At 39.7% G+C, this 24,465-nt stretch overlaps 1 protein-coding gene across 3 annotated transcripts in view; it reads left to right on the top strand.

Annotated features, from left to right (window-relative positions):
- CHST9 (carbohydrate sulfotransferase 9) overlaps window positions 1–19,225 on the top strand; it is an 85,672-nt gene extending 66,447 nt beyond the window's left edge. For 2 of the 3 annotated variants that reach the window (XM_061360550.1, XM_061360551.1), the window contains 2 exons: window positions 1,400–1,437; window positions 16,911–19,225. In XM_061360550.1, coding sequence (XP_061216534.1) covers window positions 1,400–1,437; window positions 16,911–18,008 — 1,136 coding nt within the window. In that variant the 3' untranslated portion in view covers window positions 18,009–19,225. The remainder of the gene's footprint in view (window positions 1–1,399; window positions 1,438–16,910) is intronic. The other variant, XM_061360552.1, reaches the window with a different exon arrangement.
- The last annotated feature ends 5,240 nt before the right edge of the window (window positions 19,226–24,465 follow it).

The raw sequence follows: 24,465 nt of genomic DNA, 5'->3' as shown, positions 1-24,465 counted from the left end.
TATTACCAACAATTTATCTGGTTAAAATGTTAGTTATAAGAATCAATTCTATTTCTCCCAATGATGAAGTCAATGAACAAGGAAAAACATTTTAACAATTATTCCCTAAATGATAATTTGGTGGGTTTGGGTTTGTTTTTTTAGCCAGAAAATCATGGGGTTTGTTGTTGGATTGTTGTTTTTTTTTATTTAGCAAATAAAAGCACAACACAAACAAGCAGGAAATAATTATCATAAGAAACAATTTTATAATGTTATTGTCTTTATTTGAATTATTTGTAAAGCTTTCATTGAGAGGAGGAGTGTTCTCTGGGACAAGTAAGGAATATAATTTTACTTTAAATAGAGTCTCCACACTGTATTTTAACACAATATTTTCAACTCATTTTAAAAATTCTGTCTTGTGCCACAAGTATTTGAATGAAAAAATCCTGTTGAAATGGAGTACCGTTTCCAGTGCTGGAGGTGGCAGCCACCCATGCTGGGCAGGGTCCCCTGACAGTTAATAGTGATACTGACAGGTTGTAAACTGTGTCCTATCATTATTACTCAAAAAAACCCTCTCAGTACACGTAGCCTAGCTGGATAGGTAAGTGTGAAATTCCTGACTTTCCCCAATACATGTGGATGGTCTCCAGCAGCAAAGGGAGGGTAACTGATACCAGCTGCCCCTTCTGACAACTAGTGCATGGAAGCAGTAAATGAGGCAAAATTACTATCCCTTTTGATCTAAAAAGAAATAATAGGTTTGAGGTGTCATTGCTCCTGGGGTCCTGATGGTTGTAGAAAAGCAATGTTTTGTCCAGGCTTTGAGCATGTCTTCAGGAGCACACTGAAGGACACTTTAGAGGGCAGTCAGAATAAGGAAGCAAGACCATAATTCAGCTTGCCACTTTGTGAATATTATCAGGATAGAATTTCTCCTTTGAGCCAGCTGGTGCCTAACCTCAGTCTTGACATAGGCATGTAATTTTATTTTAGGGTCATGGCAGAAGCTGCTTTTCTCCTCCAATGGTCAAAACCTGAGCTGGATGCTAAGTCTCTTAGGTACATATGCATGCAGCAGTGCATCTCACAGCATTGAGATAATTCATAGCACATATTTAAAATCTGTTGTCTTCATTTTGTATGTTGTAATTTAGTGTGAGACTCCAGGTTAGCAAGGTTGTCTATCTATCTTATTGTTCTTCTTATCACATATTGATTAAGAGGGTCTTCTGTTTTAGTTTAGGTGGATTTCCAGTTGGAAGTTTCAAGTCATTTGTACATGTTAAATTCTGTTTCTCAATTATAAGGGTTTATTTTATTTTTTTTCCTGAATTCACTGGTTTTTGTTCTGTATGTACACAGTCATATTCCGTAAAATAAGTACAAAGTAATTATTTTCTTTTTCTTTCAGAGTCTGGAGAAAAACTGCAACAACAGATAATTAATCAGGTACTTTCATGCTTTTTGTTACTTAACTTTTCTTGCAGAAGAATTGTAGCAGTTAAAGTAGAGGACTTCACAGGACATAATATTAATTATGTAGGTGTGCTAACGACCATGTATCAGACAAATGCTTGGCTCTTCAGATATGTCAAATTCATAAAATCAGCCATCATTTTGATTTAAACCTCAGATTTGCCATTTAAGCAATGTAGTTCATCTACCTCTCCATGTGTCGATGGTGAGGACAAAGCCTAGAGGTAATTTGTTCATTGGTATCAAATTTTGTAGCACACAATTATGCTTTTTTCTTTTTTTTTTTTTAAGTAATATTTCTCCTGTTTGCTAGTATTCCTTTTAAAAAAACCAAAAAGCTATCAGTACAAAATACTTGCACAGCACATGTTAGCGGGGTCTTTCAGTGTTGCTTCGGTTTCAATTTCTGCTGTGAATTTTCACTGAGGCTTCACTAAACTGATACTGGTTGTGCAGGCATTTTCTGTCTTGTCTTTATTACTGTACCAGTTAGGAGTAATTATTTAGGAAAAAAAAACAGAACGCCTTTTCTATATTACAATTTAACATTTCAGAATCAGGAAAATGATACAGGAACTGTACTGAAAAATAAAATAACAGAATAATAAAAATTCCCTACCAGGAAGAGAGGAGAAAACCCAGGGTTTGCTTTCTAAAATTACATGCTTTTCTGGATTGAAAAGATTTGACCTGTACAGAAGCTTTGTGCTGCTTCTCAGTCTTGGCTGCTTGACCTCTTACTGAATGCTGTTACCCAGATGGCCTATAAATGGGTATGTTGCTTCCAAGCTATAAATTGAGGCCTTGAGGTTTTTCCATTACTATTATCTGTGAATTGGTTATCTAGATGGAAGAACGACCCACCAGGTGACTGACCACCTAAAGCAGCCTGGTTTGGCTCTAACAGTGTTTCACTGTGATGGCAGATACATCACGGGTATCACTGTATCAGTTTCAGTGGCCTGAGCTGGCACCCCTCCCGACCAAGTGAGCCCTTGTGTGTCCAGAGACTTATGAGAAGCCTGGCCCTGTGACACCAAATAATATCCAGAGTTGTTACACACCTTCTTGAGAAATCAATGGGTGAACATATTTATCCCAGAATATGGCATTACAGAAGCAAAGGAAAATCTTCACTTTTTCTAAATAAGTGTAGAAATATTTTGAAACTTAATGGAAGTTCTGTGCTTCAACTGAGAGTTTATATCCCAAAGCAAGTCTAATTAACTTTTATAAATTAAACTGCATTTTAAAATTCACCTGAAATTCACCTTACAAAGCCACTTTTGGGAGTCTTTATTGGCCAGAAGGGGGGGCAGTTGTATTTTTAAAACACGACTTGAGGCTGCATTGACAGGTAAGTGTATGGCTGATTGGAGACATCATTCTGCACATTTTCTGTGTGCCAAAATCAGCTCTGTGGATGACATTGCCCTTTTCTGAGGATGAGTGCACTGTGATAAAAAGGACATTTGTCACAGTTACTAAAGGTGGATTAGGTGCCGTACCTTGTGTATCCAGTCTTGGTCTTTTCCTGCCACTTTTTCCATGCCGCTGCCTTGCCCTTCTTGAATTGCTCACCTGTTCTGTCTCTCTGCAGTTGACTTAAGAACATCTCATTTTGCAGGAAAATGGCATTGTCTTGGTATATAGAGTGTGTATCTAAATAAAGCTGTAAAAACTTGGTGACAAATGGTAGACATTCACTTCTAAATGGATACTAGAGAAGTTGGTGATGCTCCATTCCATACAAGTTCCTTTAGACTTCCAGGAATTGGAAGAATATTTTAAATTAGAAATCAATTTCATTTTCAAGTCTATAATTTAGGGCACGGTTGCAGAGGCACTGCATATTTGATTTGTAGTAATACTACTTCAATAAAAAGATTTGAACTGGGGTTGATCCTAATGGAGTATCTCACATAGAAGGATTCAGTTTATTTTCAATACTTGAAATATTATATGCAGGATAAGGTACATATCTGGCTTAGGATCCTGTAGTCCCCTTTAAGTCAGTGCAACAACACTGAGTTAAACTGGCTGCCAGAAACTTAAGTGAAGGGAGAAGTGGCTCTGCAGAAGATGAATGATGTTACAGCTTGACAGGAGTAGGAGTGCAAGGGGGCAAATAGCAGGAAATGTCTTGTTGAGAGATGAGTGAAACAGAGAGGGGAAGGGGATATGGTAAAGCTGCTTTCCTAATGATTTCCTGCTAGATAAACTCTCACTATCTGTGGGTATCTGGAACTTCTCACATCTTCAAGACCACTGTTTTTTCTGTGTGAGGCTTAGCTCTTTCTAAAACCTAAGCAAAGTTTGGTGAAATATGACATAGATAAAATACTAAGGCAGCTTCTACTTCCAGAAACCTTTGACTATAGTTACCATCTTGACTAGATCTTTTTTTTTTTTTTTTTATCACAAGGCATTTGGTGGTTTTTCTTAAGCACCTTATCATTTATGTGTATAGGTATGCATGTTTGTTTAACAGCACCAGTCATTTACCACTCTACCTGAGTAAAGACATCCAGAAATGTTATGCACTCTGCTTTTTAATACCTGTTTTTAGCGACCTTTACAACTTCAGGGTAAATACTGGAATCGATGTACAGTGTGAGTAGCTGTAGCATGTTAAGTACTGCTAAGGAAAATGCAAGGAAACAAGAACTTTGTGCTTCTGTTTAGTACTCTTGACTATAAAACATGTTACAGACCACCAATGAAAATGCATCTGAAGGCAATCCTTTCTGTTTCATCTTTACCACTCAAATTTGTTGGTGTTGTGGTCTTAATATATACTCCTACGTGTGATTTTGCCCAGTGCCTCTCTGAACTCCTGAAGGACTAACAAGAATACTTGCATTTAAAAGTTGTTGTTTGCACAGTCAGACTTTTGGGTTAAAATCCCAGCTGTGCTTCAGCTCAGACTTGAGCCTGTCCCTTCCAGAGTGAATCTGCCAGTTGGGTCAGGATGCTGATGAGAGCACTCCACAGCATCTGCCTTACTGTTCTGTCTCTGAGGAGCTCTTTCCTCAAGGCAGACCCTCTTGCTGTGGCATATGCATCTCTTTTTTAGTCCCTTAACATCTGTCAGGGAGCATTTCCCTTTCTGCATATGAGGTTGAGGGAACAGTAACACAGAAAGAGCCGTAATGAGGGAATGTACTTGCTAGAGCTAGGCTTGGACCAGAGATAACTCTAATGTACTGTCAGTATGTACACACCTTCTGCCAAAGTAAAGAAGTGAAAGAAAACTCAACATCTATTAAATGACAATGTAAGTTTGTTAAACAGACCATGTTCGGGAATGACTTATGACCTGAAGGAGGCTTGAAGTATGCACATGGTGTAATAAACCTATACTAACATAAGCAAAAATTAGCCAGTTCAGCTCAAACTCTTTGGTTTTCCTTGTGCACTGCTGTAGTTTACTTCAGTAGTTTCCTCTATCCCCTTCACCCTCTCACATCACCTAGCCAGGGAAAGTTCAATCAGTGTATGCCAGCTTCTAAGTGCTGCTAGTTTGAGCAGCACTGAACAATTACTTAGCCTTTCCCCTCGTGGCCACCCCTGGCTCCCCTCATGTTCAACAGTGTTTAAATTGATATTGTTCAGTTTTTGTACAGCAGCTGTATGTATGCACTGCAGAGCCTGTTTCCAGCTCTCCACCCATAGCGAGGATTAACTATGTGCTATCTACTTTATTGCATACACTCCCTTCACCACTCCATGTACTTCTCTCCCTCTTTTTGCTTCTCCTACTATACAAGCCTCACTAAGGTACAAGGCCAGATTACCAGCAGAGCAGCCTCCTTTCTGGGCTTCATGGAGATGGGTGTTCAGCATGTTGTAGACCAGGATCTCATCCTCTCCAATGCTCCATTTCTCTCTGCCAAGCAGGTCAGGAAATGCTCCTTCCAAGAGACTCTGGAAAACTTAATCTATAATTGCTTGTAAACCACTTAAGTAGTAAGTGATACAGAAATCCAAAGTAGTAATTGTAATAGAGGCTTGAGATGTATTCAAGTAAGAATAGCACTTTTGTTTGAGAACCTTTTCAGTAACCTTTGGAAGGAGACCATTTCTCAGGCTGTATAGAGAGGAACTTACATGCGGTGTGTGAAGATAAAAATATGTTCAGATTTATGAATAATGATTCTTCTTGTGAAAAAAAAGAAAAAAGCCCAAACCCAAACATTGTGGAATTCAACAGACTGGATGCTCAAGTATTAAAAGAAATAGTGTGATGTTCAAGCAATGAAAGGCAGTATGGACGGAGAAGCTGGGTTGCAATCCTGATTTTCAGATTTCCGAGTGTCCCTTTGTCCTGGGTTCAGCAGTAGCAGTCATTTTTCTCCTTCTCAGTAGCTGGTGCAGTGCTGTGGTTTTGACTTTCAGCCTGGGAACAGTGCTGATAACACCAATGTTTTTAATTGGTGCCCAGTAATGTTTACTCTGACCAAGGACTTTGTGAGCCTCATGCTCTGCCACGGAGGAGGGGAAGCCAGGAGGAAGCAGAGACAGGACACCTGACCCAAACTAGCCAAAGAGGTATTCCATACCACAGTACATCATGCCCACTATATAAGCTGGGGCAGTTACCTGGAAGGGTTAGATCACTGCTCGGTCAGTCTGGGTATCAGTTGGCGAGTGGTGAGTGGTTGTATTGTCTCCCATTGTTATTTCCCTTATCATTATTATTATTGGTGGCAGCAACAGTGGTTTCTGTTATACCTTAGTTACTGAACTCTTCTTATCTCAGTCCATGGGAGTTACAATCTTTTGATTCTCCTCCCCATCGCTCCGGGAGGTGGGGGGGAGTGAGCAAGCAGGCTGTGTGTTTTTTTTCTGGGTTGCCAACTGGCCTTAAACCACGACACCCTTCTTACTCTGTAAAATGGCAAGGGTTTTCTACCAGTGTTAATCAGAACTTAGGAATCACAATATTCACATGGGGTAGGCAATTATCATCTTTCCTTGTTTTGCAGACATGGGAAAAATGAAGTGTGAAGGTCAAAGGAGTTGCTCAAACTAAAGCTAAACACTGGTTCTGGCTGGTGCACCTACCCTCAACCATGACACCATTCTTTCTCATTATTCCTCTGCTTCATGGGGGGCTGGTGCTTGATCTAGTTAGTGTTTGGATGGCACACTGATCATCTGTAGGACTGCTTTCAGATATATACCCACTGTATAGCTGTACAAAAACACTGCTACAGAATAAACTAGGGTATTTTCTTTTATCTATGATAAATATGAGATAGCCACTATCAGTGAAAATGGGGTATGCTGCCTTTAAATCAGTGTGAGGAGGGAGTGTGCAGTGAATAATCCCCTTTGTAAATTCACTGCCTGTTTCATCTTACAGTAATTTGTGAACGCAGTCAATTCTCAAGTATTAATTAAAAACATATATATAACACATTAATTAGTTTAAAATGTATGAATACAGGCAAACAGATTTGAGATATTTGCCAATCTAGAGTGCATTATATATTTCTGTTTGGTTTTTATTTACCAATAAAGTCATCTAATTTGAATTAAATGCTAATTGTGATTGGGGGGAAAATGCTTTGATACCTCTAGAGATCTTACTGTCTCTTCCAAAGCAATTTTTGGGAAATTGAATTCTTCATGCCTGAATGTACATTAATATTCTTCAGCTGAACCTAGTTTCATTTGAAACTTTCCTTAATATTTCTAAAAGAGCAAGATGTCTTGTTTATGTGAGAAGATAAGTGTGTTTACCTGCAGACAAGATAGAAATGGATTCTGTTTATCAGCAAAAACTCCCTGTGGATCTTACCACAGCCACTAATGCGAGAAATACTGCCATGTATGCAGAAGCACAGCATTACATTACAGGCCTGTCTTCTCAAAAGGGATGGTGGAGTTTGTGGAGAAGTACAGTTGTTTATCATCTTCATCTTTACATTTCACTAGCTGTAAATGCCCCAGTGCCCTAGGGAGACCTGTCTAGTCATGCTGCCGGGCCATCTCCCTCTCAATCCTCCTGCAGTAACATTTGAAGCCAGAGTCAATTTTAGCCCACTTTCCTGCACTTATAAGAAAAGAGCTCAGCCCACAGCTGCCAGTTGGGTACAGTCAGGAACTGGAAGTGCTAGCTAGGGAGAAATGGATGGTGAAATGTGATTGAAACTCCACCAAAACTAGACTACCTCTTGTAAGAGCACTTTGTTGAACAGCTTCTTTGTAGCTTGATGTTTGCAGCTGAAGTAGCTCTTTTAAAGTAATTGAGGAAAGGATTTAGTACCCGACTCAAAACCTTTTGGACTTAGAATCACATTGTTTTCCTGTATAAGACGTGATCTGTGCTATGTTTTATTCCAAATATCTCAATAGGCATTCAAGCCCCACATTTGGCTACTCAGTAAATCAGCAAAGGAACTGTTTAAGTAATTATACCTTTATTGTACTTCATGGGGGGCAGGTTTGGAAAGAAAGTGAAGTACGTAAGTTCAACTTAAGTCTTCTGCTCCTTCAACACCTCCCAAAGGAGGCAGCTGAGCCTCATAGGCTTGTTCCTTTGTGAGTACAGGCATGCCCCAGTGTTGGCGGGACTGATCCAACCCAAGTATTTCTTATCTCAGTGTGGTGGAAAACCACAAATGGCCGTCTCACTGGGGAAGTTCACACCTGCCAGATTGGACCATGTGTGCTGGGTTGGACAGATTGGACAGGTGTGCTGGGTGGTTTTCTTAACACGGTATTGGTGGGTTTCTTAGCATGGTATTGGATGGCTCTGAAAACTACGTCAGTGATTCCCTGAAGTAGGGAAGTCCAGATTTGTTTTCTTCCTGTATTCAAGCAGATTTAAGCCTACAGTTTCCACTACCTGTAATATTCATCTTATATCCCTCCTGTATGTAAAAAGTGAACTAGAGAGAGAGGCTCATGTGATGTTTGGTGGTTACAGCAGTCCCTGGAGGATGGGAGTCAGGGTTTCAGTACCAGCATGCAGCCTTAGTTAACCTTCAGGGTTTATTACCAACAAGTAGACCACCCTCCAAGGAAATATGTGTCTATTCACGCAGATAGGGCAATGGGGACCACATGTTCCTTGTGCAGGGTTGGTGTTGGTCAGCAACTGCCAAGTCATGATCCCTAATACCTCTGAATAAAAAGATGTTGTCATCTAGCCTCAGGCTTCGTCCCTTGTCTTTGGAGCAGAAAATAGATATTGTTTAAAATATGAAATGTAATAAAAAATTAATGTCTGGTTTGAGTTGTGAACATGCAAGAAGCATTATCTATTTTCTTCTTCATAAAATGACTGTGTATATGAATTACCATGCACTTGGAAGTAACAGTTTTGAGGATTTTATTTGTCCATAGAGGGAACTTTTTAGGTTATTTGACTTGCTTCTGTGGTTTAAGTTATGAAAAAGTAGCCATGTTAACATTATTTAATGAAGTCAAATGAGAGACCAATATGTAAAATACAAATTACCTGAAAGTGTCAGCTTCTGATTAAAATACCTTGTATACATATAATAAACCTACTAGTCAGTGGAACCCAAGAGTCTTTTTCAAATATTATTCTTCATAAAATGAGTACTGCGTACTTAGTTTGAGTCCATTTTGAATTTCAGGTTGTTTAAACTGCTTTGCTCTGACATCATTCCATATAGAAATGAGTGAATATTGATGAAGATTTATGGCCACTGACTGCAGTGCCTGATTTAGGTTTATTAACAGAGTATACACAGAGGGGGAAGACTGAGCTCAGAATTGAATGTTGTTTAAATATACTGGTTTACCTGTGCCAGAAAGAGTGTGACTGTGACAACTGAGGTTGGGCTAAATATTGCCAACTGTTAAGTGGTCTGTGATCTGAAAGTTGCCTTCCATTAACAGTGCATCTTAGCTACACTTCTAGAGACAAGCACTCTATGCAAAGTGGCAGTAGGCTCTGCCCAGACAGAGGCTGTCCGGGCTGCAGTGTCTCTGTGCTTATTTACAAGCTTGTATTGCAACAAACCAGCGCTTTGAAACTGTTGTCCAAAAGCTAGAGAAGCAGCACGAGTATTGTACTACCCGGCAGCCAATTTATCATTGCCATCGATTGACCTTGACAATGACTTCTTTATTAGTAATAAGAAGGTGGGGTGCTTGTTTTTATTTTCAATACTTAGTTGCAGTTGTCTTGGTGAATCTTTAATCTGTTGCACAATCTTACGTGTTACTTAGTTTCCGATAATAATAGCATCTTTATTGATACTTTTTCTATTAAGCATGCCTTGATCTTTCTTATCCTTCCCATTCTGAGCATGTTTTGGAGAAACCAAATGTTTTGACTGTGCAGGCGGAAACAGGAGGGAGTTAATTACAGATTTGAACAAGAATTGGCAAGTAAAATTAGAGATTAATTTCCTTCCTCCAAGTTGATGACCACACGAATCAGCTTGTGGAATTGGCTTATGCAGGCTGTCTTGCCTCATTAGCATGGGTGGCTTTGTGCTTTCTGTAGATGAAGGCAGGGGGCAGGGAGAGGAGGATAGCCCTGCACAAAGCAAATGTGTTTTTTTCCCTAACTTGTTTAGCAATTTTAGAAATACTTGGTACAAGTGCATGTGTTTTGGGAATACATATTTTATAGGAAAATGTGGTGTCTGTTACAGTAATGTTTTGCTTGTCAGGACGGATGGCTTCACACAAAATATTTCTAGATCTTAATCCAGAGGAAAGATAAGCTTGCTGCTTTTTTATGGTTTGAGAACTTTAGGGGCAGAAAGAATGGTGAAAGTTCAAAGCACAGTTGTTTCATTCTTCCTCTTCCATAATGGAATTGTGTATCAGCCACAAGGTATCTCTGACTGAAGTACCTCCACTGAACTTGAGGCATTCATAAGGAATACATATGTCAGCTCTGGCTTATGAGGAATGTAGCAGTGGTGATTTGCCATGAATAAATTAGATAATCCAAATATTCATTACTCCACTGGGAGGTGAGGGGTTAGTGGTGCCTGTCTCTGGAGTAGCTCTTTTAAGCGCAAGTGATGAATCAAGAGGTTTATCTGTACTGCACAGAAGGTGGAGCACATCATCAGCAAATATTTCCTGTTACTTATGCCCAGCCTGGATATTCTGTCCATTGGGAGCTCCTGCAGGGATTTGTTTAGCTCACCAATGTTACACTACACAGCTGCTATGGTATGAGAAAGCTATGAACATATTAATGTTAGCTCAAGTAGAATAGTAGTAGAGGAATCTGACCCTTCTGAAATATGCTTTGTAGGTAGTCTTCTGGCACACAAAAAAAAAGTAAAGTATAATCACTCTTTTTGACAGGCTAAAGAAAACTTACACATACATGTGTAAGTATAGTTCTACGTGGTTTTGCAGCTAAAGTGAGGTGGTAATAGCTCCAGGTTTCACCGGCTTGCTGAAGATAGGAATCATGCAAACTTTTCATTGTATTTCAACTACATATCAGTTCCGAGCCATCTGCCATAATTGTGGACCTCTGCTGAAGAAATCCTTCTAACTGTGCCCAAATATGTGAATAACTTAATATTTTAAGCAAATAAGGTTTAGGCTGGAACTATATGTTATCTTTTCAAAGACCCACATGTACCTACAATCCAAGTAAGAGTATGTTAGTTTTATAGCCCTCCAGTATTCAAGATACCTTCATCTGAATACCAGAATTAAGAGACTGATCAATACCAAATCAGAGAGTAAATTGGAAAATGAACCTTGTCTCTGGAAAGCCTTTGTCTGTTTTCTACAGATAGATCCTAGATAAACTAATAAATTTGAAATTATATGGTTGTTATAATACAATCCTCACATAAGAAGCAACTTAAAGAATTACATTTATACTGTGAAATAAAGTGTCTAATGCCTTAAGTTCATGCTGAACTTTAGCACTGTTGAACACATCTAGTATCAAAGGACTGGGATACAAATGAAGATAAATTATACTTCAAGCATATATTTCAAACTCTTGTCATTTCATCACTGAGGGGCCTGTGCTTCTCATAAATAAGTTTCTTTGAGTATGTGCTGCAGAACACCTACCTGGATTGGTCAGAAAATACAAATGCTTTGTCCTTCTAATAATTGATTTTCATAAATTTCATCTGGAAAAATACAGAAGATCAACCTGTTGTTGTCTTAACAAATGAAGCTTGTATCATCTTTGGATATCCATGTGTTTGCAGACCACCCATATTAGTTATTTAGTATAATAGTGCTGGAGAGGGTCCTGAGGGTACTTAATCCTGCAAGAGATAATTGCAAGCCACAGCAAAAAATAAAGTGCAGTAGGCTCCCAGGTGATTCATGCAGTTGCTTCTAAGAAGCATTTTAGAGAACTCTTTCAGGAAGCATGTTTGAGGACAGAAGAAATACTAGCTAGATATTGAAAACCAAACCATACATTACTAATCCTTACAATGTAGATATTTGTCAGCACAGAAGAGCAGAATAAAACAGAATATTGCTTTCCTCCACTATTTTTGTCCTACATTTTCTGTTGGGCTCACTTAATTTTATTGTCCTTGTTAGTAAAAATGTAGATCCAGCACTAAAGCATTTAGGAAGCACACAACCTTCTGCACTGCAGGCCATTAAATCTTTGTAAATCAGCCCTGGAATATCATCCTTTCCAATACATCATTATCTTTTTGCATGGTAGGTTGCTGTAATTGCAAACTGTCTAGATGAGATCCCACCCGTGCATTGTAAAACCATCACAAAGCATAATTGGATGAGTCTTAACCATTCTTGGCAGTAGTCAATCTCTTCTACCCCAGTGGCTTGTGAAGGTATTAAAGGAAAGGACAGCTTCAGTGTGTGTAAAAGAAGGTATTGGCTACTTGTTTTTACAGTGAGGAGAAATCCTTTTGTGAATGGGGAGGAGCAGGGAATCCTCAGCAATAAAAATGTCCAAAAAAAAAAATAAAATCCATAAACCTATTAATGACTCAAAAATGCCTTTTGTTTCAGCAGCTTCAGAGTTGCCTGCCATTAGCCAAATACCATGCTAACACTCTGTTAAATTCTTTTTCCCTTGTACTTGAGCTAATTTTTAAATGCCTTCAGTTCCTGCCTAGCTACAAAGAGAAAGAGACGATGTACATACTTTTCTAAATTTGATTCACAGCCATTTCTTAACTTTTTAAAATGTTTTAATGCAAACGGAGAACCGAGCACTTTGCATAAATACTGGCAAAGGTGCAACACCTTGCTGGGTTTTAATTCTCAGATAAAATGTACACAACCTGCTGCAGAGGTTGACAGCATGTCTCAAGAACAGCCCTGCATCTGTCCAAGGTGACCATGGAGTTCATCTCCCATGCCAGGCAGCAGGTTCCCAAACTTAGCAGCTCTTTGGAAAGCCATGAATGGCCATCCCTGCACTTGGACACTTGGCTCAAAGCGTTTGGTAAGGACTGTTTGCATGGGAAGATCTGGGTTCAGACCTAGTGACCAATAGGTTTTACCTGCATGCTGCCTGTTGTTGGTGTATGTTCATGTGTTTTCCAAAATAATGGTGCCCAGCAGCTTGTGGGATGGACTATTATGAACACTGCTACAATGGACAAGGGTTTTTAGAAAAATGTTTGCTGCTTTTGCAAGTTTCTTTTCCTGTTCTTACTGTAAAAAATAAATAAATAAATAAAATAAATGTAACATGGAGCTTTTCAGATCTTTAAAGTATCATAAAATGGTCATTGAAAGGTCAGTGGCATCAAGAGGAAGCCAAAGAAGGCGCCTTACTTTGTGTAAGCCTACTATCACAAAAACATTTAAATCCTTTTAATGTGTGGCTTTCAGCTGTCTCATGCACATTAAGAGTACTAGCAGCTAAATATACCAGACTGTAAAGCAGTTTTGCTTAAGAAATATGGCACTATCTATTCAACAATTTGTTAGTTTCCAAAAAACCCCTTTCTAGTTAAATATTTCTCATAAAGAAATAAAGCTTGATTCATCCCATCTTTCATTGCATCTTGACTAGCTATTAGCCTAGTTACTTAGGCAAGTGCATAGGAAGGTTTGTTCTCTTTCTTTTTTTTATCTTGAGTTGGAAAACTTCCATGGCAATGTAACAGCCATTTATGCCTTTGAAAATAACCACTACCCATTCCCATTCTTAGATAAAGTTACAGCCAGCATTTACTGCAAGGACACCATCCGTTGTGGAACTTTCAATAACATTTAGTAACCAATACTGTTGTGTTCACCATGGGATATGTGTCTCATTGAGAAGGGGAAATGGAGAGGGGAAGCAACTAATGGTATTTTACATATTGAAATAATTTTTTTTGTCTTCAGAACTTCTCGTGTCATTGTTTATCCCCTGGTCTCCTTCCCCTCACCCCCTTCAGATTGGGTCTTCTTTTTTTCCCTGATAGATTCTTTCTTCTTTTGCCTCATCTCACTTGGAGGAAGCCCCTTTCAAGTGATTCCCATTGTGCATATGTCGTTCCTTTAGGGTATTACCTGAGATTTCTCTGAATAGTTCTACTCATCCTTCTGAAGTCTTTAATCCCATGAAAAATCCTTCAGTAGTACTTCCTACAGCTGAATTCACAGTTCCTGAGACTGAAATGCAGTCTTCTTCTGGCATCTCCTTGGGCTATTCCCTGAGGTTGGTCCTGCATCCCAGGCAGACTGAAATGAAACAAAATCAAGACCACACACCTTTCAGTCTGTCCTTTTCCCTCCTGAGCTGGTGGAATCAAGGCATCTTCCACTAGTTCAAGATGGCAGGCTGAATTCAGCATGCTGAAATTTCCTCTGAAATGTAAGGCTTATTTAACAGAAACACAGAATCACAGAATTGTTGAGGTTGGAAGGGACCACTGGAGGTCATCTAGTCCAACCTCCGTGCTCAAGCAGGGTCACCTAGAGCACATTACTCAGGATTGTGTCTAGACGGCTCTTGAATATCTCCAGTGAAAGGTACTCCACATCCTGTCTGGGCCGCCTATTCCAGTGCTCATCGCCTTCACAGTAAAGGTCTTTCTTATCAAGTGGAACTCGTCTTTTAGTTTATACCTGTTGCCTTTTGTCCTATCGCATGCCACCACTGAGAAGAGTCTGTCTCCATCCTCCTGACACCCTCCCTTCAGGTACATACATATACTGAACAGATGCCCCCCTTAACTTTCTCTTCTCTAGGGTGAACAGGCCCAGCTCCCTCAGCCTTTCCTCATATGAGAGATGCTCCAAATCCTTAATCATTCTAGCCATCTTATTGGCTTTGGCTTGAAATTCAGCTGGTTCAAGCGTCTTTACACTGAAGTCTCTTGAAGTAGACAGCTAAATTCAGATTGCATATCATAGGAAGTCATGAGGTACTACTGCCCCCCCCCCCCCTTTAATTTTCTCTTCACTGAGGAACACCAGTACGGTCACATATCACTGGAGACTATCTTCTGAATTATAAAATTCCTCAGAGCAGCACCAATGAGTTTACAATGCTTGATTACTTTAGCATTGTAGTCTAACTTTATTCCTACTCCTGTTAAGCCTGGTATTGTGTGATTGGTTTCTGTGTATCTCATATTTTTCATTTTCACTTTTTTAAGTGTCAGGTTTTCCTTTTAAGGTCAAAGCATTTAATTTATTTGTAAGTCTTTGGTTCTGCAGTAGCACTTGTAAGTCGTCATTCACTGTGATGCTGAAATGCCCATTAGGCTCATAGTTATCCCATTTTACTACTATTGCTACATGCTGTTACTACACACTAACTATGTTTCTGAATTCTTTCCATCCTAGGGCAGAAGGGATAAATATCTGTTTCGAAACACGCAAATCTGTGTTTCATTTCTTTTAAAGAATGAAATGTTAGACAACAGAAATAAAAAAAAAAAAATTATATTAGAAAAACTGACCACATCCACACGCCCTCTCTCACAGATGTATAAGTCCTGCATGGCTTTGTTCTTTTATTTGCTTTCATCAATACAAAAACCATTTTACTCAGTTCAGTGATAACAAAGACCTGGTCATCTGTGGTTTGCAGCAATACAGAATAGCTTGATTGCCCAGGTTTCTTCATGTCATTGGAAATTATTGCACTGCAAGACAGGCTAACTTTTCTTGGAACTGCTTGTTTTTCCTTAGGCTTCATTACAAGCTGGAATTTAAATTGTGTTCCATGCATTACCATTTCTTTCATTATTCCACTGAATTTTTAACATATTTGAGTCGGCCTATGAACTTTCCCATCCCCCCCAAATCCAACACTGACAGTCTGCCAGTCCACAAATCAACTTTCCAGTAAATGTTTAATCCAGTAAATGGCAGAAGAGACTTTTTATGTAGTTCTCAAAAAAAGCATGACTTACAAAAACAGTCAGGTAGCCTGTGAATGTGTGTCCAATGGGTGTCATTCTGGCTATCTTGTATTTGCAACGGGATGTTTAAAAACCTGTTGATGAGCAACCCCCCTCTCCAGAAGTGTGATGAGAATAGCTATATAGATGTCCCAATGCAGCAGGCTTTCCTACTAACAGGATTAAAAATCTACAAGCCTTAGCAGACACATGAGAATATACTCAGGAATAAGCTGCAATGCTTAAACTGCAAGAAACTCTTCAATCAACATGCATGATACAAGACCCTAAAGAATTTGACAGCAAAACACAGATCCATGCTTTGCCATTTCTGCAGCTTGTAGATTGCACACTGGCTGGGGACATTAAAAGAGATGTCTGAGAGGATAGTCTCATCTTTTCACATTCTTTGCAGAGTCACTAGTTGACGTTTAGTTAGTTGATGTAATTAATGTTGATGTTTAAAAAAGTCAGATGGAATAAGCTCTAAAGGCAACAATTTTGCCTTAGTTGTGAAAGAACCTAGCTCAGGTGCAGGCATCTGTGTTGCAAACAGAGGGCAGGAATAGGAGCTTTTTGGAGTGGGGATTTCATCTGTCACCACACCCAGCTCAAAAACACTGCTGTCAGCTATTTAGGAGCCCTAGGTTTGTCCCCTACCACTGGGGAACAGGGCCTGCTCCAAGTCACAGTGGTGGAAACAGATTCAGCAGCTGTTACTGTCTCTGTGCCAGCACGCTGCAGAGAGCTGATAGCAGCCATGCAACTCAATCAATGCTGTCGAGGGGGAAAATGTGTTCAGTTGAGAAAAGCACCTGGCTACCCCTATGAGGACTATCAGCCTCCCTGCGTGAACCTCTTCTGATTTCCTAAAAGGTGTGGTATAAGCTATTTATTTTTGCAGGAAGACCTACTGTGCACTAAGAGGTAAGCTTCAGAAGCATTTATTTCAGTAATTAGCCCAGCTTGTTGCTAAATTAGATATATCAATCAATTGGTTCAGGAGGGGCTTTGTAGTAGTACTAAATGTGGCTTCATCAGGAGTATGCACTGCCATCCTTGCTGCTGTTGCAATGTGAATGGTGTGGGCTGTTGCTGTGTTTTAAGCTCTGATCCTTTCCCTGTTTGCAGGATTTCACATTCCCCGCTCTGGTGATGCCGAGAGGAGCAGTGTGGAGCAGGAGCACTCCTTCTGACCTCAGTAAACATGAGATGGCCATCGTGGGCAGCAGGCACTGGCAAGGCAAGGCTGACCTGTTTGGTGTGGTGCCTGCCTCCTTGGTGAGCCAACTCTCTGACCAGCAGAAGATAAGTGGGTCACCTCTCAGCTGGCTCAGAGGGGTGTATTTACCTCCTGCACTACACCCTTTAAACAAGACGTTAGTCAAGGATGGCAAATGGAAGGATGTGGATAGCACCCAGGAAAAGCGCAGGTACTTCCTGCATGACTTCTGTAAGAAATACAACAGCAGAAAGAAGCTTCAAACCCACCTTGTGCACCTGGTGTCAAGAATTTACGTGGAGGACAGGCACAAGGTCCTATACTGTGAAGTGCCTAAAGCAGGCTGCTCCAATTGGAAAAGAGTCCTCATGGTGCTCAGTGGACTCGCCACTTCAGTACACAACATCTCCCATGACGATGTGCACTATGGAAAGCATCTAAGGAAACTAGACAGTTATGACCTAAAAGGGATATACACACGCTTGAATACATACACCAAGGCTATATTTGTACGTGATCCTATGGAAAGATTGGTATCCGCCTTCAGGGATAAATTTGAACACCCAAACAGCTATTACCACCCAGTATTTGGTAAGGCAATAATTAAGAAGTATAGACATAATGCAAATGAAGAGGCATTGAAAACAGGATCGGGAGTTAAGTTCAAGGAATTTATCCAATATTTGTTAGATTCCCATCGCCCAGTAGGAATGGACATTCATTGGGAGCAAGTCAGTAAGCTTTGCTATCCCTGCCTCATCAACTATGATTTTATAGGAAAGTTTGAAACCCTGGAAGAAGATGCCAATTACTTTTTGCAGCTGGTTGGTGCTCCAGCAGAGCTGAAGTTTCCTAAATTCAAAGACAGACATGCCTCTGATGAGAGAACAAGTGCAGAAGTAGTGAGGCAATACTTGAAAGAATTGTCTAAGGAGGAAAGACAGCTGATCTACGACTTCTATTACTTGGATTACTTAATGTTCAATTATACATCACCAACTGTATAGCACCAGAATAGCTTCAGGCTTCTGTTAGATATTTATCATTTTGGTATTCAAAACAACTACTTTGATATTAGCCCTGAAAGGAAACGAAGTTGCTGCTAAGTGGAGTTTTCTTGACTTAGTGGGGCTTTTATAAGTTAGAGTGATATCAATTGACATTAAATTATAGGAGAATGCACAAAAAAGACCTGTAAACAGCATAAATTGCACTAAAATGCCTGAAAAAGCTACTTTTACCATAATGGATTATACTGTGGAAGCGGTAGTGCAGCCAGCTGTTGCATTAGCTTACCTAATGTTCTTTTAATGGTTTAAGAAAAAAAATTATTCAGAGAAGCATGATTCTTTTTGTGTGTGTGCCTGCTTTAGAAATTGTTTTCAAAACTATTTTTGAATGTATTTTTTACTTTCTGTCACTTACTAGTAAAGAAGCATTGGCTAATTTTCTAAAATGTTTGCAGTGTTCTCAGTTGCAAGGTTTGGTTGTTTTGATTTCCATTAGACTGTAGCTGGTTTTAGACCTGATTGTTTTTCATTGAAGGATGCTCTTGAATACAAATGCATAAAACTAAAAATAACATGGCAGCTCAACTGCTGAGCAGAGTAAATCTTTGTAAGCCTTGATCTTAAGTCCCTGTCCACAGCCGCATTTTGATTGATGCACTAGAGATGACAAGTATGACCTTCCTTTCAGAGAACTGCCACATACATTAAAATTAACATTTTAATTTGCAGGAGAGTCTACCATATGTTGCATGTGTTCCATGGTCCCAGTATTCAACATAGTCTTAATCTTTGGTGATAGGGCAAAGTGTTGGGGTGGTCACTATGGGACATTATAATGTCTGTATTAAGAAGCAACTTCATTGTAGCTGGTGTGACCACTCTTGGTCTGCCAGTGTCCTACCATCATCCCACCTCCCATGGTCTGTTACATGGAAGGTGTATGACCATTGCCTTGCAAACCCATCAACTGGTTTTGCTCCCAAAGCTCACTGAAGTCACCGGTTTTGGTGTCCTTCCTGCCTTGTCAGCAACCAGCAAACCCCAGGGTGGAGTGGATACTGCAGTATGTGGTGGGATAGGTACTGGCGTTTCGTGCAAGAGGCAGTTATGTCCAGAGTCCCACAGTCTTGGCTATAACAGGGAAAGGTACCTTCCCTCTTCCCTTTCCTCCCCTTAACTGCTATCAGACCGATGCATGTGGTCATTCCTGAAACCTGCAGTTGCACATGGCATTGTTGGAGGAGTGGCGAGGGTGTCCCAAGAGGAGGATAAATCTCTGCAAAATGGATAGGGAGAAATCCCTATGTGCCTTCCAAAATAAAGATGACACTTATCTTTTGTTTTCTGGAGTGTTTTGGGACATCACACATAATGATATAACAAGTTGTAGAATAAGGAAACAGCCTGGCAGGAAACTGGTACAAAGTAAAATGACCTCTTTCTCTAGATCCTCTGCTCTTGTGAGTATTGAATCCCACCTCAAGCCCTGAATGAACTCTCTTGCTTTGTAGGGAGGTCATTGAAGGTATTGCATAAAAAATAAATGTACACCAACCTTTGGATGTCTATATATTTCCTTTGGGTAGCTTGTCTGTTTTAGGTGTGTTTTAATTAATTGCTAAATTACAGACAAAAATGTGGCTCATGTACCAATAGTTTCCAAAATACTTATGAGGAAAAAAAAATTAACATCCTAAAAAAGACTAGAGGCCAATTTATATATGAGTTTCATGCGAATTCTTAAATGCAGACAAATAAATATTAGTAAATAGCAAATTTTCTGAAGAACTTAGCCTTCACCTTGAACTTGCATTAGTGACAAACTTTCAGCCTATGTGGTCAGGGAATAATAGAGATTCAGGAATGGAGGGAACATAATTGTATTGGAAAAGCTATACAGGCTCATAAGATTTCATCTACCAATTGATCTTAGATAAAGCTATTGTTACAGTGAGGGAAGGAGAGCGAAAGAAGTTATTGGCAAAATTTTGGCTTCTGTAAATGAGAGGGGAAATCACATTGATTTGTATGCATCTGTGGACATAGACATCAGGTGCCTGGACTCTCATCTTGAAAATCTGGTATGGTTTGCATTTGTGATTTAAAAAGAGAGGACACTACATAAGCATGTATGTGCACAGAAGCATAATTGGTTTAGCCGCACTGTTGTTCTATGGCTCTAGTGAAAGTAATTTAACTTCTTTGTATGCTCAACTTCAAATTTCATAGGCCCTAACTGCACTTAAAAATTCATTTCTTTTACATCTAACCCAGACTTTTGTAAAGAAGAGCCTCTCCATAGTCATCTTCAGCTACCTAGGGATTCAGATGATCTCAGTAGCAGAATCTAGATTGTACTTTGCCTCATTAACCACATTTTGAAAATCACCAGCCTGCTTTGCCAGGAATTAAGTTACATGATTTAAAATTAACATAAGAGTTTAGCATAATTGAAGTGGGACTGTGATATCTGACTTATGGGATTATAAGAGATAAAGGCATAATTTGCAGTACAAAAGATAACCTCTATTTTTAAAAGTAAATTTTAAAAGGTCAGAGTGTGAGCTTGGGTTGTAACTTCGCTTATGTTTTGTAAAACCGGTAGGCAAATCCAAAACATGAAGGTCACCCACTGTAAGCAGTATAAAATCCCACCTCCACAACTGTGCACAGATGTTTGTTTTACTCAGAAAATTATATTGAACATATGCAGAAGAAGAATGAAAACATACTCGGCAACATTCGGTGCAATTACACTTATAGTAGAGATCAGCTGTGGCATGCAGAGGGGCTTCATTACAGTAAATGCATTTTAGTTATGAACTTTTCTTCATTTGAAGATCTCTAAGCACTTCTCTAATGTAGGCTGATTGTCAGGGCATGTCAAATGTGCTATAAAGGCATTACAGTGAGTCCATGGGAGGGCTGGAGCGGGAGGAGAGTGCTCTCTTGTCTGTTCCAAACACCAGGCAGTCATACTTCCCTCCTGAAACAAAAGCTTGATTTTTGGAAACTAATGTTCCATATTTGCCTTTCTTTTAAAATTATTCAGTATTAATAAATAAAATAAATTTTAAATTATTTTAACAAAAACAGTAAAAATAATTTTAATAAAGATAAATAAAAAGAAATCAAAAATAAAAATGCATTAAACTGCATAGGTCTGTATTCTCAAGTTATGATACATTTGTCAACAGAAGTGAGGTTCATTTTTCCAGGTAAGGTTTGGCTTGCAAATCTCCGACACACCCATTACACCCATCTCTTCTGAAAACACCAGTAAACTTGCTGAAAAGTCAGAGGTACTCAGCCAAAGTGCAGTCAAACGTGGCACCTCGTCTTGAAATGTCCTCTGGTGTAACTCTCCCAAAAGGCCAAATTTATTGGAGCTGCTCCTGCCTCAGGCTGTTCTATCTTGGTGATGTGTCATTGGAGATCACCACTGTAATTTTGAATGTAATTTAAATTTAAGTGAAAATTACACTATGTCACTTTGCAAAAGTCTGAGAGGAAAATATTTTACTAGAGCTTTGTATTATATATATATAGGTTGTATAGAAAACTCTTTGTTGTATGTCCCTGCAGGCTAACGATACATCGGTTAAGTCTTTTTAACTGTAATGTTAATACCAGTTTATTTTGGCTTCAGACAATAAATTATTACACTTTATTAAAAAAAAAAACAGATGCACCTCTACTGTATCAACCAATTCATTTACAGTTTTAGAGGGCAAGGCAGAACACAAAGTACTGAGGAGTGCAACTAACTGATTCAGCAAAGGGAAATCTGTCCATAACCCCAGATACCTGGGACTGATTAGGTTTCTGCAATGTGTGATGTGGATGGGTGGAGGAGACAGCCATATTATTTATTTTAATAAAAATGTTTTAAATTAAATTTGATGTTCCTAAAAATGTCTATTTTGAGGGAGAACTGTGGAGGTCTTGGCACGGTAACTTATTGAAGTGAGTCCCACAAGTTTCTTGTATGTTAGATTGTGTCTGGAGTAACAGGCTTGGACTTCAGTGACCTGGATCTTCCTCCAAATTCTGCAACGTTATGGATATGTTAAACAAACATGAACTGCTCCCTGCCGCAGTTTCCCCACTAGTAAAGTGGTCATGTAAATGAAATGCAATAATACTATGTGCCTACTGCTAAAATCATTGAACTATGTGGATGAATAGCTGTGGTTAGAAATTAGGTATTAATATGTAATTTCATTCATAAGATGTTCATGGCCTTTCTTTGTTTTCCTTTCAATGGTTTGGAGGAAGCTGGGGACTTCCCAGCTTCATTCCAAACGAGAAGGGTGGAATATTCACCTCTGTTCTGGGCAGCCGGCAGCCTTAAGAATGCTAGCTCTGTTTCAAAATGCTGTGAATCTGCCAAGCTTGCCCAAGCACTGCCTCAACATAAAATGAGTGCCAGGTTTTCTGAACAGGGGAAAATGCCCCTCCAGTTCCTTTTGTACAGAGAAAGGCAGACAGACAGGATGATAATCTTGCTGTCTCATTTTATTCCAAGCCCAAATGATAAACTATTTTATTTCTGTGCAGTAGCCCTGAATAAAATGATTCTCAAGAGTTCTGCAGAAGAAGTGGATCCCCTACATGTATGCAAACTCCTGCCTTCTCCCGAACACCAGGGCTGAGTAACCCAACACCGAGGGCTGTGTTCCCCCAGCCCTTCCCGAGGTCCTACCAACCCTTGTGGCAGTCTCCCCCTGCTAGGGATTCTCAGGATTTATCTCCTACTAGCATAGCCACTTTTTCTATGGCTCTATGGAGGCTGCTAATTATGAGTGGAAATGCTAGCGATGAGTGGAAAGAGTCCTTACAAAAGGAAAAGGGAAAAGCTCAAAGTCATGGTGGTAAGCTTTTTTTTTTAATATATATATATATATATATATATATGTAATTGTTGCTTCCTTTCCTCTGTTTTATCACATACAATTTCCCTCCCTCTTTAAGTATGATGGCACAAATGGGTGAGACCACTTGCCAGTTCTCTCTGAGATGTCCAGTATAAGTCAGCTCAAGTCCAGCATACCTGTGTTAACAGGGCACTGAGGCTACACTAATAAGCCTTCCAGAGAATATGGTATTGTCAGTCACCATCTGTGCACCCATATCTGTCTTGTTCCTCACATGTAGAAATTTCTCCTATCTCACAGGTTTTTTCCTCAAATTGCTTCCAGAAAACAGTTTCCACAGAACCTCCCAATTTTCCAAGATTTGCAAATTTGAGATGTCCAATATAAGTTGCATTCAAGAAACAGCATTATGAGACATAAAGTGTAGGAGCAGTGCGGGTTTATCTGGGCCTTTCAGCACACAAAGATGTAAGTCAACACTCAGTGGATTGTAAATACATGTCAGTAGGATATTAAATGATAAAGGTTTAATTTTCCCAAGCTAGTTACTTGGGTGCACAAACTGGATGTAGGCAGACTAGCACTTGCCTATTAGATTTTCCCATTCTTGATAAAAGCAAACACAGAGACAGATTTTTAAGTTTTAGGAATTATTAAATCACAGTTCATCTGAGAACCACTGTGTGTTCAGAGAGCCAAGTTCAACTACATGGCAGGTCCCTCCCTACAAACTTACATAAATGCATGTGTAAATGCATGCACATGTTTTATGAATGCATGCACATGTTCACACACAATATATATATATACGTGTCTCGTAACATTCAGCCAGATGTCTCTCAACAGTGGTAGTGACAGCTACTTAGTCCTGCATTTGACTTTAAAGATCTTAAATGAGTATTAAGGCATATGTTCGCCAAAGAAACAGAGCTCCCGCCACTTGAGATGTACAGACAGAACTTAGATTGACTCTGTTTTCATCTCTGGCTATTGCAGAGAATGAATATGGTAGCATATCAGAAATAGCATGGGCAGCAGGGCCAGGGCAGTGCTCATCCTCCTGTACACAGCACTGGTGAGGCTGCACTTCTAGTACTGTGTTCAGTTCTCAGCCCTTCACGGCAAGAGAGACATTGAGGTTCTGGAGCCAGTCCAGAGAAGGGTAACAAAGCTGGTGAAAGGCCTAGAGCATAAGTCTTATGAGGAACGGCTGTGGGTACTGGTGTGTTCAATCTGGAGAGGAAGAGGCTCAGGGGGGACCGTGTCACTCTCTACAGATACCTGAAAGGAGGTTGTAGTTATGTGGGGGTCAGTCTCCCAAGCAACAAGCAATAGGACAAGAGGTAACAGCCTCAAGTTGTGCCAGGGGAGGTTTAGACTGGATATTAGGGAAAATTTCTTCACAGAGAGGGTGATCAGGCATTGGAACAGGCTGCCCAGAGCAGTGGTGAAATCACCATCCCTGGAAGTGTTCAAAAAACATGTAGATGAGGTCCTCAGTGACATGGTTTAGTGGTGGTCTTGGCAGTCATGAGGTAATGGTTGGACCTGATGATCTTAAAGGTCTTTTCCAAACT

This window comes from Neopsephotus bourkii, unplaced genomic scaffold, assembly GCF_033783945.1.
Source record: "Neopsephotus bourkii isolate Nb327-2 ecotype Australia unplaced genomic scaffold, CSIRO-AGI_Nbou_v1 NB_1027, whole genome shotgun sequence".
In the NCBI taxonomy this organism is placed as follows: domain Eukaryota; kingdom Metazoa; phylum Chordata; class Aves; order Psittaciformes; family Psittacidae; genus Neopsephotus; species Neopsephotus bourkii.
This window is presented reverse-complemented; position numbering and strand designations above follow the sequence as displayed.